This window comes from Tupaia chinensis, unplaced genomic scaffold, assembly GCF_000334495.1.
Source record: "Tupaia chinensis unplaced genomic scaffold, TupChi_1.0 Scaffold000294_5, whole genome shotgun sequence".
Lineage (NCBI taxonomy): Eukaryota > Metazoa > Chordata > Mammalia > Scandentia > Tupaiidae > Tupaia > Tupaia belangeri.
In genome coordinates this window covers 3,497,764-3,513,374 of record NW_006159782.1, presented here as the reverse complement: position 1 = coordinate 3,513,374, position 15,611 = coordinate 3,497,764, and the positions used below count along the sequence as shown (strand labels likewise).

The window sequence follows — 15,611 nt, the reverse complement described above, 5'->3', positions numbered from 1 at the left end:
TTCTCCTCTTGGGATCTTGGGCACGCACGCACACATGCCTGGCGTGAGTTTAAGCTTCAAGCCACCGGGTCAAAACCACAGTTGACTACATGGGAGTTCAGCGACATAGCCATTATGCTAACTGCTGGTCCCTGGAAACCGTTGTTGAGCCTTGCACATGGGCATGCCATGGTCTTAGGTTTCCTGGGACCCAGCTTGGGACTAGCCATGGAAACAGCAAACCCTTCTGCAGGTGTCTGTTCAAACGGCCGTCATTGTTTTCTAGGAGGAAGTGGAACCTTCTGTGTGGGGCTCTGGCCTGCTAGTCTTTTGTTGGAGAAAAACGGTGAGCCGGGGTCTGCCCTGGGGAGGAAGGTGACGCCCATAGTGTCCTGGTGTCCTTCCCCCAGGAGCAGCAGCCAAGCTGGACGGATGACCTGCCACTTTGCCACCTCTCTGGGGTTGGCACGGCCTCCAACCGCAGCTACTCTGCTGATGGCAAGGGCACAGAGAGCCACCCACCTGAGGACAGCTGGCTCAAGTTCAGGTGTGCTGCCCGCCATGCTCTCCGGGGCAGAGGAAGTGATTTGCAAGGAAGAAAAGTCACCCATCTTACACATGTCTCCTAAGGGGCTTGCCTGTGGGCTGGCCTCTGCTGCTGTCCCCTCCACGTCTAGACCCAAACCAGTCAGTCGCCTGCTACTGTGGGGGTGGGTGGCAATCCCAGAAGGCTCTAGAGTGAGATGGTGGGTGAGGCTGGGGCAGGCGCACCTGCAGCTGCAGTCTCCCCATTCCTTTCTCTCTCTGCCCCCACCTCTGTGAGCCCCTGGTCTCAGACCTCCTTCTGCCCTCCTTCTGCCAGGAGCGAGAACAACTGCTTCCTGTACGGGGTCTTCAATGGCTACGATGGCAACCGGGTGACCAGCTTCGTGGCCCAGCGGCTGTCCGCAGAGCTCTTGCTGGGCCAGCTCAACGCCGAGCACACGGAGGCCGACGTGCGGCGGGTGCTGCTGCAGGTGACGGTGCTCGGGCAGAATGGCAATGGTGACATGTGGGGTCACCCCTCCTCCGGAGCCTGGGCCCTGCCACTGTAAAATGTTGACAGGGTCGGTCTGAAGGTCCTGCCAGCTTCTTCACCATGCGGAGGAGGAGCTCAGAAACAGTTCCCAGCGGCCCGCGGGCAGGGCCTAGAAGAGAGGTCATTTAGAGCCAGCCGTTCCTGGGGTGTGGTCGGGCTCTGCCTCCCAGTGCCCGCAGCATCCTGGCTTTCAGGAAAAGACCTAGCCTCCCCTCCTCTGATTGGCTGGCACCCCCATGGGCCAGGTCAGCCCTTCTGCTTGCTACTCTCGGGTTTTCCTTCTGGCATCTTCTTTTAGTAGCACATTGAGAGGTGCTTTGTGTTAGATGGGGAGAGGCTGGGTTACTGTTCCTGCCCTCCATGGCCCCGGGGCTCCTTAACAGTGATTCTCAGCAGATCCCATGTCTCAGGGGAAGGTAACAGTGTCCACGGGCCAGCAGGAGCCTCCCAGGAAGAGGCCATAGTGATCATGCCTGGCACTTTGTCTGAGCCGCATGCAGTGCTAAGTGCCGAGGGGCCAGCTCACTACCCTCAGAACAGCGCTCACTCCGTTCTGTAGACAGGAGGCCGAGTTCCCATCCCAAGCTCATGCTCTTGGCCCTGTGCTGGCTCCTGCCTCTCTGATCCCTGCAGTGCCAGGTCCCTTGAGAACCAGGCAGAAGGCTGGAGTGATGGGCGTGAAGCCCCAGCACAGGACCTGGCGGAGCACATGGCAGCTGCTGTTGTCGAGCGCGTTTTAGCGCCAGGTGGCAGTGTGTCTTGAGCCAGGCTTCGCCCTGTCCTACGTCCCATAGGCCTTCGACGTGGTGGAGAGGAGCTTCCTGGAATCCATCGACGATGCCTTGGCAGAGAAGGCGAGCCTGCAGTCCCAGCTGCCAGAGGTGATCTCCCAGCTTGCACTCCGGGAGAAGCCAGTTGAGTCCCAGCTCTGCTAGGAGCAAGGACTGACCTGCCGTGTCACAGGCAGCCAGTGGCACAGCCGGGCCAGAGCAGCAGGAGCTATGGAGACAGTTCTTGGTTGGGGTGTGCGCAGGTGGCAGTGGGTTTGCCCTTGGGGGAGGTCTCCCTGGGTCGCTGGGGCAGCTTCTGAGGCTCAGCATCGGGTGGCAGTGACAGGTGTGGGAAAGGCCTTTCCAGGCCCTGCAACCTGGACTGACCCACAGCCTGTTGCCCACCCGCTCACACCCCCCGCCCAGCAGTTTCTGAGCCAGCCTCTGAGTTCCAGCTGTCTGGGTGAGGTCCTCAGCTTTCCTGGGAAACACCCTGCCTTGGAGTTGAGGACAGGCCTCCTCCTGGCTGTGCCCTGGACCTCTCATCCTCCGGGCCCTCCTGGGTCTGCCATGCGCTGATCCCTCCGATGCTGGGTTGCAGGGTGTCCCTCAGCACCAGCTGCCTCCTCAGTATCAGAAGATCCTCGAGAGACTCAGGACGTTGGAGAGGGAGGTTTCGGGAGGAGCCATGGCTGTTGTCGCAGTCCTTCTCAACAACAAGCTGTACGTCGCCAATGTCGGTGAGTCGCCCCTGTCCTGGGGAGGGAGGCAGCCTCAGGGAGGTGTGCTCTTAGGCAGTCTACTTTCCAGCCGGGAGACACTTTAGACCCAGATCTCCTGGGGCCCTGTGGGGATGTTTCTTCCTCCCCCATGGTAATATCCCCGCCGGGCGGAGAACAGACAGACAGCAGGCAGGTCCCCACTCTGGCCCTAACTGGCCTTGGGCAAGTCGCAGCCCGTCTCTGGGCGAGCTCAGCAGCCGCTGCTTCTGGAAGAGGTCACCTGGGTGTGGACGACTGCTAGGCACTCCATGAGCAGCTGGGTGACAGAAACTGGGAGTCACGGGCAAAGGAGGGCCGCCTGGGAGGCAGAGAAGGCTGTACGGGGCGGGTTACGGTAGGGACGCAGTGACGGTGCGGAGGCCGCACTGACGTCTCTGCCACCCTCCCTCCTTTCCTGAAGATCTCGTTATGGAGAGGACCCAAAAATACAAAACAAAACCCAAAAAGCAGCAAGTAGCAATCAGTGACCCTCTGTGTCCTCATCGCCGGCACTTACTAACTTGTGGCCACTCGTCCTTCACCAATGGCCCTTTGTCCCTGCTGGTTTGAAGCAGACCCCAGTTAGTATGTCTGTCATCTGTACATATTTCACTACTTGTCTCTAGGGAAGAGGTGTCTTACGGAACCCTGACCCCAAGATTACGCTGAGAATTCACCTACTCCCTCTACTCCATCGATCCCCTGCCTGATAGCCCACTCCAGTGGCCAGAGCCGTGTCATGCTTTACGAGCATCTCCGTGGCTCGATGCCCAGCCTTTCTCTCTCTGTCTTCTCCACACGTCCTGTTCCTCCCTAGGCGTAGTCTTTGCTCAGCTGCTCAAATTCTGCTGCAGGTACGAACCGTGCGCTTCTGTGCAAGTCCACAGTGGACGGGCTGCAAGTGACACAGCTGAACATGGACCACACCACAGAGAATGAGGACGAGCTCTTCCGCCTCTCGCAGCTAGGTGAGCGTGGCCACGCAGCCCGTGGGGCAGGGGGAGTGGGCCCTGTGTTTGCCATGCCCTGCTCTGGAGCCTGGGCAGAGCGAGGAGTGCGGTGGAGGGGCTGACACCTTGGCTCTGGGACCAGCCCTCCTGAGGTTGGATCTCAGCTCTGCTGTGTGACTGTGGGTGATCGGAACTTACCCTGGTTTTCTATGCCTGTTTCCTCATCTGTCTAATGAGGATGGGAGTAACACCTACCTCTGGGTATTGTGAGGATTAAGAGTTATTACGTGTAAAATGCTTCCCAGAGTACCTGGTGCAGAACAGGTACTCACTGTTAATGGTGGGGACTGAGAGGCCAAAGAAGTCCGGAGGGTCCAGCCCTGCCTTCCCGGTGCCTGGGGTTGAGCAGGCAGCAGACAGCGGCTGTGCCAGGCAGTGCGGAGCAGGCCTGAGGAGCGGCCCCGAGTGAGGGCATGTCCTGATGTGGGGACTGGGGACGCCGGGGACTTTGGATCAGCTGCTCCCCAAGGCACCTTGTTCAGTGTGTCCTCGTGCCTTGTTTGCTTAGATATATCTCTGTCCCCTTCCTCGTGTTCTTGGCGAACAAGGAAGAGGACTGCCGCCTTTCTCCCCCGGCAGGTCTGGATGCAGGTAAGATCAAGCAAGTGGGGATCATCTGTGGGCAGGAGAGCACCAGGCGCATCGGGGACTACAAGGTCAAGTACGGCTACACGGACATCGAGCTGCTCAGGTAGGCAGCCGGCCCACCGCCCCCGTCGGTCTGTGAGCCCAGAGGACCTGGGGCAGAAGCAGGCTTCAGGCTCTAGCACAGGCATGCAGTCCAAGTAGTCAGAACCCAGGGGAGCTTTCTTCCACCCACAGAGGTAGGTCTCGGGAAGGCCCTGAGCCCAGCAGGCCAGGAGTTGGGATCCCTTAGAACTAGACAGGTAGGGGGTCGAATGGGGAACTGGGCCAAAGCCCAGGACAGCAGACAGTGCCACAGGGCCTGGCAGGAGCAGCCAGAGTTGGCGTGAGGTTCTTGGCTCAGATAGCGAGAGTCGGACCAAAGGCCCCTTGGTTGGGAGCCAGGGCAGAGGTGTGAGATGAAGTGGATGTTTCCTTCCGAGGATGCTCACCTTCCGGGTGTCACCCAAGTGCTCATGGCAGCACAGTGAACAGTAGCCACTGGGGACCTTTGTTGGGGCCATGTCTGTTTTTTTTGTTTCTCCCATGAGCAGAAGAGATGGTGACAGAGAGACAGATACCCCTAACAGGGTCCCAACATGATGCTATGTTCCTGGCCTCAGCCAGCTCTCATCACAGCCACACCTGCACCTCCCACACTCAGGAAGGCCTCAGGGCACACCCCAGAGCACGCCCCTGTGCTCAGCCCCCAAGCATGGCCGGCTGCCCTGCGCTCTCCCACACCCTGTGCGAGCTCCATGCCTATGGGCCCGAGGAGTAGGTACCCCCTTTACCCTAGAGGCATTTTCATAGGAAGAACTGAGGCGTGGAGACATGGGAAGGGCTGGTAACAGACGCAGGCAGGACTTGGACCCAGGCAGCCTGATGCGGAGCGTGCGTCCTGAGCCACCTGCGAGGCCGTTTGAGAAGATGGTGGCTGGGGAAGTCCGTGTGCACATGTGTGGTGCTGGTCGTGTTGTTAGTGTCATGACCAGAGCTGTCGAGAAATTGCGCCAAAGATGCCCTCAGCTGAGGCCAGACCTGGCGGCTTAGAAAGCTCACGCCTGAGCTCCTGAACCCCATAGGGTGTAGACAGTGAGTTTAGAACCTTAGTCCCTAATTTGTAGGGTTCTGTTTCTTTATTGAAAAGTACATTTGGGGACCAGCAGTTAGCATAATGGCTATGTTGCTGAACTCCCATGTAGCCGACCACGGTTTGAGTCCAGGACCCGGTGGCTTAAACTCACACCGGGCACGTGTGTTCGTGCGTGCCCAAGATCCCGAGAGGAGGATGGAGGAGAAGGGATTGCAGCGTGGCTATTCCCCCTGGGGGGTGATTTCTCGCTTTCTATCTCTCTGTCTCTCTCTGTCTTTCTGGTGAGCGCATGCACCCTATAGCAAAAACCTCAAAAGAAAAAGAAAAATGCATCTGAAGTTTGAAACACCCCGGACAGTGCTAAGAGTGTGGTAAAAGCGAGTCTTCCTTCCATTCTAGCCCAGGGCTCCCTCCTCAGGCTCTGTAGTGTCTTATTTTAGGTTTTTGCCATAGGACGTGAACACTCTCTAGAGAGACAGGGAAAGTGAGAAGTCATGCCCGGGGGAATGCCCACTCCACAGTCCCTTCCTCATTCTTGGGCTTTAGGGTACACACACGTGTGCTGGCGTGCTGAGTCCAGGATTCGAATCATGGTCAGTCACGTGGGAGTCCAGTACCTTAACCACCATGCCACCTGCTGGCCCTGGTGCTATAGTTCTTAATGTACCCTGCCCCCAAGCTTCTGTGCACATGCATGTAAACTTGTGTGTGTGCGTGTGTGTGTGCGCGCGTGTGTGTCTGTCATGGGGGCAGGGGAACAGGCATTTTCAAAACTCCCACACATGCTGGCGTGTCTTTTCTAGTGTTTGGGACTTCATTCTTTCCTTTATTTATTTATTTTTAATAATTTTATTTATTCATTCATTCATTTTAATTTGACCAGAGAGACACATACAGAGAGGGGGGGGGAGTGAGAAAGCAAGCTGCCAGGTTTGGGACTCAAACCGTGGTCAGCCATGAGGGAATGTCCAGCACCTTAACCAGTACGCCACCCGCTGGTCCCCGCATTCTTTCCTTTATTTTAAAACATTTTTTGTTTATTTTATTGCCAGAGGGTATGCAGAGGCATGGAAAGAGAGGGAGAGGCCACCCCCAAGTGGGGCATGTCTGTGCCACAGACTCCTCCTCCGTCTGTCTATCCCGTCAGGGTCCTGGGGATGCGTGCATGTGCACTCGGTATGTTTTCAAGCTTCTGGGGCAGGAGTTGGAACTGCACTCGGCCATGTGGGATCTGGCTCCCAGTGCACAGTGCTTGACCACTGCACCATGGGGCTGGCCCTCCTTTTTTTCTTTTTTCTTTTAATTTTGCCAGAGGGACCAGCAGGTGGTGTAATGGTTACATAGCTGGACTCCCATGTAGTCGACTGCGGTTTGAGTCCTGGACCTGGCGGCATGTGTGTGTGCATGCCCAAAATCACAAGAAGAGAATGGAGGAGAAGGGGTTGCAGTGTGGCCATCCCCCCAGGGGGTGATGTCTATCTCTGGCGAATGCATGCACCCTATAGCAAAAACCTCTCTTAAAAAAAAAAAGTTGCTAGAAGGCGTGTGCACTGGAGAGGAAAGTGAAGACGCACCCTCCATGGGAGACAGTCACGCCTCAGTCCTCTTTGTACTCCTTCAGGATTTGGGGCACATACATCTGTATGTCTGGCATGCTCCCCAAACTACTGAGTCCAGGTCTCGAACTGCAGGGCCAGTCATGTGGGGTCCAAGGAGAGGGGTTCTTTTCTTCTGTCTGTTCATGATAAAAAGCACATGAGGAGAGGTTAGGAGGTGACAGAGAAAAAGAGAGGGCGCAGCCTCGACAGGGCTGTGTATCACATCACCAGCTGATCACCCCTCTCTTGTTTTTCAGTTTTACTATGGCGTACTTGAGTTCACTGGTGGGGAGTGGGGAGAGAGAGAAGTGAGAAATCACACCCTGTGGAGATGGCCACGCTGCAGTCCCTTCTTCATTCTCCTCTTGGGATTTTGGGCACACAACACACATGCCAATGTGTTTTCCAAGCCGCAGGGTCTGGGACTAGAACCGTGCAGTCAGCCCTGTGGATCCAGCCACCTAACTACCTCGCCACGGCTGCCCCACCGGCCAGTCTGCTGAGGTGTGGTTGACTGCAGTGCTGCGCCTGCCTGGTGTGCGCAGCTTGTCGAGTTTGGAGATGAGCTTCCTGTACCCTGTGTGACTGAGGATGTCCCCTCCATCTCTGCACACCCAGCTGCAGGCTGCTGGGACTCAGCTGTGTCAGAACCCCTGACCAACCCCTTCTGGTGGGCCCTAAGGACGTTTCCAGACTTGGCTCTTCTCAGGGTCGTTGCCAGGATTCCTTGCACGCGCCTCTGCGCACGCATCTCTGCGCTGGAACTTTCCGACAGCTAACGACTGATACGTCAGTCAGTGACCCTGCACAGGTCGAGGATATTTGGGGTCTTGGTTGTCTTGCAAACTATTTGGGAGAAGCCCAAGTGATAGTAAGAGGAGAGGCGTTTTAAGAGAAGCCTCAGCTCAGCTGTTGTGCAGCCATAACTCCAGCCCCCTGTGGGCTCGAAGCCATGTGGCGACCACGGTTCGGATCCTAGGTTAGCCTGAAAGACACGCTGGGTGCTCATGTGAGTGTCCACGATCCTGGAAGGCTGGGAAAGGGGGCTGTGGCATGAGCCCTGTCGAGGCTGCGCCCTTTCTTTTTCTCTGTCACCTCCTAACCTCTCCTCATGTGCTTTTTATCATAAACAGACAGAAGAAAAGAACCCCTCTCCTTGCCACCCTTCCTCCCTCCTGCCACCAGGCTCTGGACAGGAGGTGCAGGACAGGCCAGGACAGGCATAGACCTGTGTGCTCCAGACCTCAGCTGCTTGCCAGCTCCGGCCCTCTGAACTGTGCCGTAACAGCTGTCCTTGGGCACCAGCTCTGTTCTAGTCTCTCCTCCTGTCAGGTTGTGTGTTTCACATTCTGAGTGTAGACCCTTCCCTCAGCAGAGTCACGCCCACCTGGGAGCCATTCCAAGCAAAGCCCTTCCTCCTTCCCACAGTGCTGCCAAGTCCAGACCCATCATTGCGGAGCCAGAAATCCATGGTGCGCAGCCCCTGGACGGTGTCACCGGCTTCCTGGTGCTGATGTCCGAGGGGCTCTACAAGGCCCTGGAGGCAGCCCATGGACCTGGGCAGGCCAACCAGGTGAGTGGGCTGGGCAGAAACTGGTGGCCAGCTGACAGGCCTCTGACATTAGGGGTCTCTGGAGTCAAAGTTGAGTGAAGAGGGCCAGCTGGTGGTACAGAGGTTAAGATAGCTGGATCCCACATGAATGACTGGGCAGTTCGAGTCCTCCACTCAGCAGCTTAAAAAACACACCGGGCATGTGTGCCCAAGTGCCCAAAATACCAGAAGGAGGGAAAACTGGAAAAGGGATTGTGGTGTGGCCACGCCCTGTGGGGTACTTTCTCACTCCCTAACCTCCATCTCTCTCCGATGAACGCATATGTCCTCTGACAAGAAAAGAGAAAACGCTGGGGGCAGGCAAAGCCCTGCTCTGCAGACACCCATCCCACTGAACGCCTGGCCCTCTGGGGGCTGCAGCAGTGTGGGCCCCCAGGGCCCCAGCTAGGAGACGGAGGTGGGAGTGAATTTCCCTGGGATGCAGGGAAGGGGCCTGGCCGCGAAGAGAGCCCAGGGAGGGTGTGGCCTGCTGCCTGAGGGAGACGGGTCCCTCTTCTCCAGGGGCGAGGTTGGCATGGTGGATGTAGGTCCTCGGCCAGTGGAGGTGCTGCGTGGCCTAACCTTTGTGTAGTTGTGGCGGGCAGTTGTCACCAAAGCGTGCCTTCAAGGAGGAACTGCCCTCACCTGACCCTCCGTGCTGGGTTGCTTGGTTCGTCCCTTTGAGATCCCTGTAGGAAGATAACTTTTCTGCTTTGTCTTCTTTAATTAAAAATCATCAGGGAGGGGCCTGCGGCATGGAGGTTATGGCGCTGGACTCCCACGTGGTGCCGCAGCTCAAGTCCTGGTGACTTGCTTTCTCACTGTCCTCTCTCTGTGTCTCTTTGGTGAGCACACATACCATATAGCAAATTTTAAATAGTAATAATAAATCATATTTATTTATTTATTTGGAGAGGTTTTTGCTATAGGGTGCGTGCACTTGCCAGACAGACAGACAGAGAGACAGAAAGTGAGAAATCACGCATGCACATGCGCCCTGCGTGAGTTTTAACACACCGGGTCCAGGACGCGAACCGTGGTCGACCACGTGGGAGTCCAGTGACATAGCCATTACGCCAACTGCTGGTCCCAATAAATCATATTAAATAATTCTTCAAAAAAGGAAAGATAACTTTAAAAAAATCATGAGGGAAAGCCTTAAGGGCCTTACTGGCCCGATCCCAGTGTCGGGGTTTTCCTCCTAGCGTGTGTGCTGCTCCCAGCAGCCTTGCGACACGGAGGGGTAGGGCTCTGCTTCCACGAACTCGGGGCCACGGAGTGCCGGGACTTGCCTGAGCCCACTCAGCTGCTTAGCGATGGAGCAAGCAGCACCCGGGCCTCGTCACTGCCCTGGCCTGGCCCGCCCTCCCTGCTCCGCCCTACAGAGAGGTTTGTGTTTGTGATTTTTCAGTCAGTGTGTTTTCCTCCTCTTCTGTCTTCACCGTAGAAGTATGGACATTGTGAGTGGAACAGAGCTCGTCAGGCATTTGAGCGTTCTGGACAGTGGTCGGCTCTGAGGGCGGGGCCGTCGCCTTTGTTCTGCCCCCATTCTGGACAGACCACCTGGCACACAGTCACGGCCTCGGCCTGCACTGGGCTCGCCCGCCCTCCTCGTGTGCTCCGTCCCTGACGGCCTTTAATCCCGCCATCACCCAGCGAGGGGGTGTTACCCCCGCTTTAGAGGCGAGGAGGCCGACAATCAGGGACTACGAGGCCTCGCCCCTTCTCTGTGAACGAGTTCCAGGAGGCTTATCCCGAGCACTTGGCAGAGCTCAGAGAACAAGCGTGGCTGGCAGGACTTCCTTCACCTGCGGGGCCAGTGACCCCAATCTGATCCCAGGCTCTGGAACTAGGAATCACGGTCCCCGGCCACCCTCATTTCTCACTAGGTCCTTGCTCCCCCTCCTGCCCCAGGAGATCGCCGCGATGATTGACACCGAGTTTGCCAAGCAGACCTCCCTGGATGCAGTGGCCCAGGCCGTGGTGGACCGGGTGAGGCGTATCCATGGTGACACCTTTGCCAGTGGTGGGGAACGTGCCAAGTTCTGCCCCCGGCACGAGGACATGACCCTGCTGGTGAGGAACTTTGGCTACCCCCTGGGGGAACTGAGCCAGCCCACAGCAACCCCAGCCTCAGGTACGTGTGCCGTGCAGACAGGAGGAACCTGAGGGCACTGTCTGGGGACCGCAGTCTGGTGCAGGAAGCCCTTCTGACCACCAGGCCCTCTGAGCTGCGTGTGTTTTCTCCCAGTGTCTATAGAGATGCTCTCTGCCCTGGGCACCCTGAAGGTCTGAGAGCACTAACAGGCAGCTTGCAGAGCCCAGGGCTTCCCGGGAGATGGTGGCCTCCCATGGCCCCGCGCCTCCTGTGTCCTTGATAGCAATGCGGGGAGCAGGTACTGCCCATGTTCCAGAAGGGAGAACAGGCTCAAGCACCAAGGGCTAGGCATGGGGACTGGTTGCCAGGCCCTGAAGCCCAGCCCTGTGCCTGGTGCTTTCCGGGGAAGGTCCTCGTTTGTAGATCAAGTGTCTGGGGAAGGGAGGCCGTGCTCTCCTCGGCGCTGTCTCAGCGCTCAGAGTGTGCTCCCAGAGCCCGAGGGCTGCGTTTCTGTTTCTTTTTCAAACAAGATGCCTTGGGGCCCAGGCATCCAGATAGATTTGTTGTCCCAGGGAAGCCAGGGTTTCTGGCGCTTCTCCGGCTCAGCGTCAGCTGCATCTGTGTTTTCACTGAGTCGGCTTCAGCTGGGAACACGCGGACCCTCTGGATTCAAGTGTTTGGGGGAAGCCTGGCAGTGACCCTTTTGTTCTGGCAACTCGAGCACTTGATTTTGTTCTCGCTTGGAGCACTGGCAGGCTTTGCTGCTGCGCAGAGGTCCTGGCCCAGCCTGGAAGAGTTTGTACTAAGGGACACCCCTCCTGTGACACCGAGGGCCTCTCTGGGCCTGGGGAGCTAGGCCTGCCCTCTCACTCTCAGGTGCTGCCCCTTGGGCCCCAGGGCAGTCCTACTCCCATGATCGGCCATTCCTTGTGACCCACCGTGCTCTTCCTCCCAAAGCTGCAGGGGGACGTGTGTACCCCGTGTCCGTGCCTTACTCAAGTGCCCAGAGCACCAGCAAGACCAGCGTGACCCTCTCCCTCGTCATGCCCTCCCAGGGCCAGATGGTCAACGGGGCCCACAGTGCTTCCACCCTGGACGAAGCCACCCCAACCCTCACCAAGTAAGAACAAGCCCTCCCTGGCCTCCTGTAACCTGTCCCTGGGTCAGCTCTTGGCACTGGGCCAAGCCTGTGGGTGGCTGAGTGGTCTTGCAGGGGTACCAGGGGTCTTGCCCCGCCCAATTCCCAGCCCCACTTCTGGGTAAGGGAGGGCTCTGTAGAGACCGAGGTAGGAGGAGGCAGCACTGCTGGTTCCAGCAGCTCCTCGAAGTCGGACCCGGGGTCGGGTACAGTTCGGGCCAGAGTAGACAGGAGTGCTAGGAGGGGCAGGGCAAGGGTTCCATTCAGGCAGGCGATGACCACCACAACCGTGTCCTCTTGGGGTCCCATGTGTGGTGCTCATTCTTTCAGTGGGGGGCTCTCCTCTCGTCCTCTCTTCGCTCATTGTGGGTAGGTGGCCTTCCCGATGGCATCCAGGTCCAGGCTTGGGGACGTTGTTCAGCCTGCGCCAGCTCGTCAGCCTGTGCTCTGACTAAAAGTCCCAGTTCACTTTGAAGTGGTGCAGGGTGCAGGCAGGCCCCCTCCCCACCGCAGACCTGCCTGGCAGGTCTGGCCCACCCCACCCCCTCACTTCTGTGGAATGTACACCCCCACACACCAGGGGCTGAGATCTGGTTTCCACATTCCAGCCCTGCATGGAATAATCCAGATGCCACGCCCAGCCCTCTCCCAGGACTGAGCCAGCAGGATGTGGCCAATTAGAAGGACCAGCAGGGAAGGGGTGGCCTGTTTTCCTTTGCCTCCTCTCGGGGTTCTTTCCCCAATGCCGCTGAGGGCGAGAGGGCCTGCCAGGCAGCTAAGCCTGAAGGGCACCCTGGGTGCATTCGGTGGGCACCCCTCCACCCCTGCCAGCTGCCCGGAGGAAGCCACTAGCTGTGTCCACACAGCTGAGCAAGAGCGCATGGCCCTGACATGGTGGGACAGTGAGCCATCCTCCTCTGCCTCAACCGCGAAGCCCTCAGCCTCTTCTCTCCCTGCGAGTGCCGCGTCAGTGGCCCTGTGGGCTGGCCTTGTCCCCAGGCTGGGCAGACCCAGTTGTTGGGCAGTGGGCTGGTGGGTACTTCCCAGCAGTTACGTGCTCTGTGACAGGAGTATGACCGTCCCCACCCGGCCAGTGAGCAGGAGTAAGGGTGAGGGAACAGAGGAGGTTTCTGAGAGAAGAGCCCGCCTGCCTGTGGCAGTGGGGTGGGATGGGGTGCTGGGGGGCAGGGTAGGACTCTCTGTGACTGCGGGGCGTCTGCCTGTGGGGGCCGCAGACCCTACCCTGTGTGGGCCCCAGCCACTAGCCCATGGGGCTGGAGGGCACTTGATCCAAGTGTTTCACTTCACGCTGAGTTTAAAAGCCACATGTAGCTCATTCTTTTTTTTTTTTTTTTTGTAAGAATTGTTTATTTTTTAAAATTTGTTATTTTTTATAATTCAACCAGAGAGAGAGAAAGGGAAAGTGAGAAAACAAGCCTCCAGGTCTGCAACTCGAGCCGTGATCAGCCATGTGGGAATCCAGTGCCTTAACCACCACACCAACTGCCACCATGTAGCTCATTCTTTTTTTCTTTTTTTTTTTTTGCTATAGAGTGCATGCGCTCGCCAGAAAGAGTGAGACAGAGAGACAGAAAGCAAGAAATCACCCCCCAGGGGTGGGACGGCCACAAGGGCAGGTCAGTGGGAAGGAGCTTGAGTAGTCAGGCCACTCCACTCCTCTCAGGATCTTGGGCATGCATGCACATGTGCCCAGGGTGTGTTTAAGCCACCGGGACTGGTACTCAGACCATGGTCGACTACATGGGAGTCCAGCGACCTAGCCATTATGCCAACTGCTAGTCCCTGTAGCTCATTCTTAAAGACACTGGGCTTCGGGACCAGCAGATAGTGTAACGGTTACGTCACAGGCCACCCGACTATGTTTGAGTCCCAGACCGGGTAGCTTAAAATTCACACCAGGTGCATATGCGTGCATGCCCAAAGTCCTGAGAGGAGACCGGAGGAGAAGGGATTGTGGGTGACCGTCCCCCAGGATGGCCGTCTCCCTGATTTCTTGCTCTGTCTCTGATGAGCGCACGCACCCTATAGCAAAAATCTCTCTCAAAATAAATAAATAAAAGAAAGACACTGGGCTTTTTGTGTGTCCCTAAGCACACACATGGCTGGGCTGGCTTGTAGGGTCACCTTGGCCAGAGAAACTGGAGGGTCTGGTAGGGCAGGGACTGCTCTGTCCGTGGGGCCCCAACCCCCGTCTCTTCCCACAGCCAGAGCCCGACTATGACCCTGCAGTCCACCAACACACACACCCAGAGCAGCAGCTCCAGCTCGGACGGGGGCCTCTTCCGCTCCCGGCCCGCCCACTCACTCCCGCCCGGTGAGGATGGCCGTGTCGAGCCCTACGTGGACTTCGCCGAGTTCTACCGCCTCTGGAGTGTGGACCACGGCGAGCAGAGCGTGATGACCGCACCATAGCCCTTGAGCAGGGCCTCGTGTGGGACCAGTGGCCTTTCCTCACGTTTGCGGTGCCACAGAGCAGCAAGCGCTCTGCCCTCAGCCTGCACCAGCCCATCCCACCGCTCAGGGCCGTGGGTGTGTGTGGCCCACACCCTGTCACCACACTGCAGGCTGGGGCCCTTCCGAGTGGAAGCTGCTGCAGACCACCCAGGGTTCTTCCAGCCAGGTGCAGTGGGACAGGAAGAGGGCAGCCTGTGAGCCCGAGTGTCACAGGCCCAACAGACACTGCTCGCTCAAGTGGACCCCCACCTCCTCGGAATTACCTGTGGCCACTGTTGGTCCTGACAGCTCTGGATAGCGGTGGGCTCCTCCCTTCTCTAGCCTCAGCCCTGTACCCCTAAATCCATAGTGGAAGCTGAGACAGTGCCTTCACCTGCCCTGGGCCCCCTCCCTGCCCTGCCCTGATTGTGGTCAGTGGTCAGTGTTCAAGCCTGGGATGGCCACAAGGGCAGGTCAGTGGAAAGGAGCTTGAGTAGTCAGGACTAAGGGAAGTGCCTGTCCCAGAGTCACCCAAAGAGCACTGGGCAGAGGGCTTCCGGAGGGGGCAGCAGGAGGCTGTGCCTGCTGAGCCACGGCAGTAGCCGCTCTTGTCAGGCCCTGTGCCGGGCGAGCTGGTGCCCACACTCCCCCAGGTGGGGGTGCTCCCGAGATTGGCCATCTTTGCCATTGATGGCGGGTCAGGCCAGAGGCTCCTGTGAGAGGGAAGAGGTCTTCGAGACCTGGATGCCCAGGGAGGCCAAGGGACTTGGGGGTGGGCACCGTCTGTACTACGTGGGAAGGATCAGGCCGACCTGGGCCCCCAGCTGGGCCCTTTGGACATATCCTCTGCCCTTAATGGGGAGGGGAAGCCGCAGGGCCTTCTGTCCGCAGGAAGGAATGAGACCCAGAGACTTGCCCCTTCCCACGTCCTGCATCAGCCATGGAGCCAGAGCTCTGAGGCCTCGCGGTTCCCTGCTGCCCCGCCAGCCCTAACCCCTGCCCACGGTGCCCCAACACAGCCCCCCATGCCGCTGTGCTCCCTCGGGCCCCCGCAGCCCAGGCAGCCCCATTGCACAGCAGAGCAGGGCCCCGCAAGTGTGTGGGGGGGACCCCAGTACATGCGGTGGTGGCAACATCTTGCTGAGGGCGCGGGCGCCCCTCCACCCTGCAGCCATCTCTGTTCTGCCGCAGAGGCTTGGTGACAAAGGGAACTCTTCCAAGAACGTCTCTCTGATGCTGTCTGGTCTCTAGAAATAGAGTCCTTTTCAGTGCAGTGAGGAAGTACTGCATGGCGTCACGTGTGTTCTGTTGCTGGGACCCACGTCCCGTTAACCCCATGGCGGCTCTGGGAGGCGGATCCCTGCCACTTTAAAGAACCAAGCTCCCCCGGCTGGGCAAAGGCCGGGCTTGGGGT

At 58.2% G+C, this 15,611-nt stretch overlaps 1 protein-coding gene across 2 annotated transcripts in view; it reads left to right on the top strand.

Annotated features, from left to right (window-relative positions):
* TAB1 (TGF-beta activated kinase 1 (MAP3K7) binding protein 1) overlaps positions 1 to 15,486 on the top strand; it is a 27,707-nt gene extending 12,221 nt beyond the window's left edge. Inside the window, exons 2-11 of one of the 2 annotated variants that reach the window (XM_006150763.3) lie at positions 390 to 526; positions 842 to 995; positions 1,852 to 1,938; positions 2,429 to 2,567; positions 3,443 to 3,556; positions 4,178 to 4,289; positions 8,345 to 8,489; positions 10,422 to 10,644; positions 11,563 to 11,725; positions 13,969 to 15,486. In XM_006150763.3, coding sequence (XP_006150825.1) covers positions 390 to 526; positions 842 to 995; positions 1,852 to 1,938; positions 2,429 to 2,567; positions 3,443 to 3,556; positions 4,178 to 4,289; positions 8,345 to 8,489; positions 10,422 to 10,644; positions 11,563 to 11,725; positions 13,969 to 14,176 — 1,482 coding nt within the window. In that variant the 3' untranslated portion in view covers positions 14,177 to 15,486. The remainder of the gene's footprint in view (positions 1 to 389; positions 527 to 841; positions 996 to 1,851; positions 1,939 to 2,428; positions 2,568 to 3,442; positions 3,557 to 4,177; positions 4,290 to 8,344; positions 8,490 to 10,421; positions 10,645 to 11,562; positions 11,726 to 13,968) is intronic. The other variant, XM_006150764.3, reaches the window with a different exon arrangement.
* Positions 15,487 to 15,611: the final 125 nt, after the last annotated feature.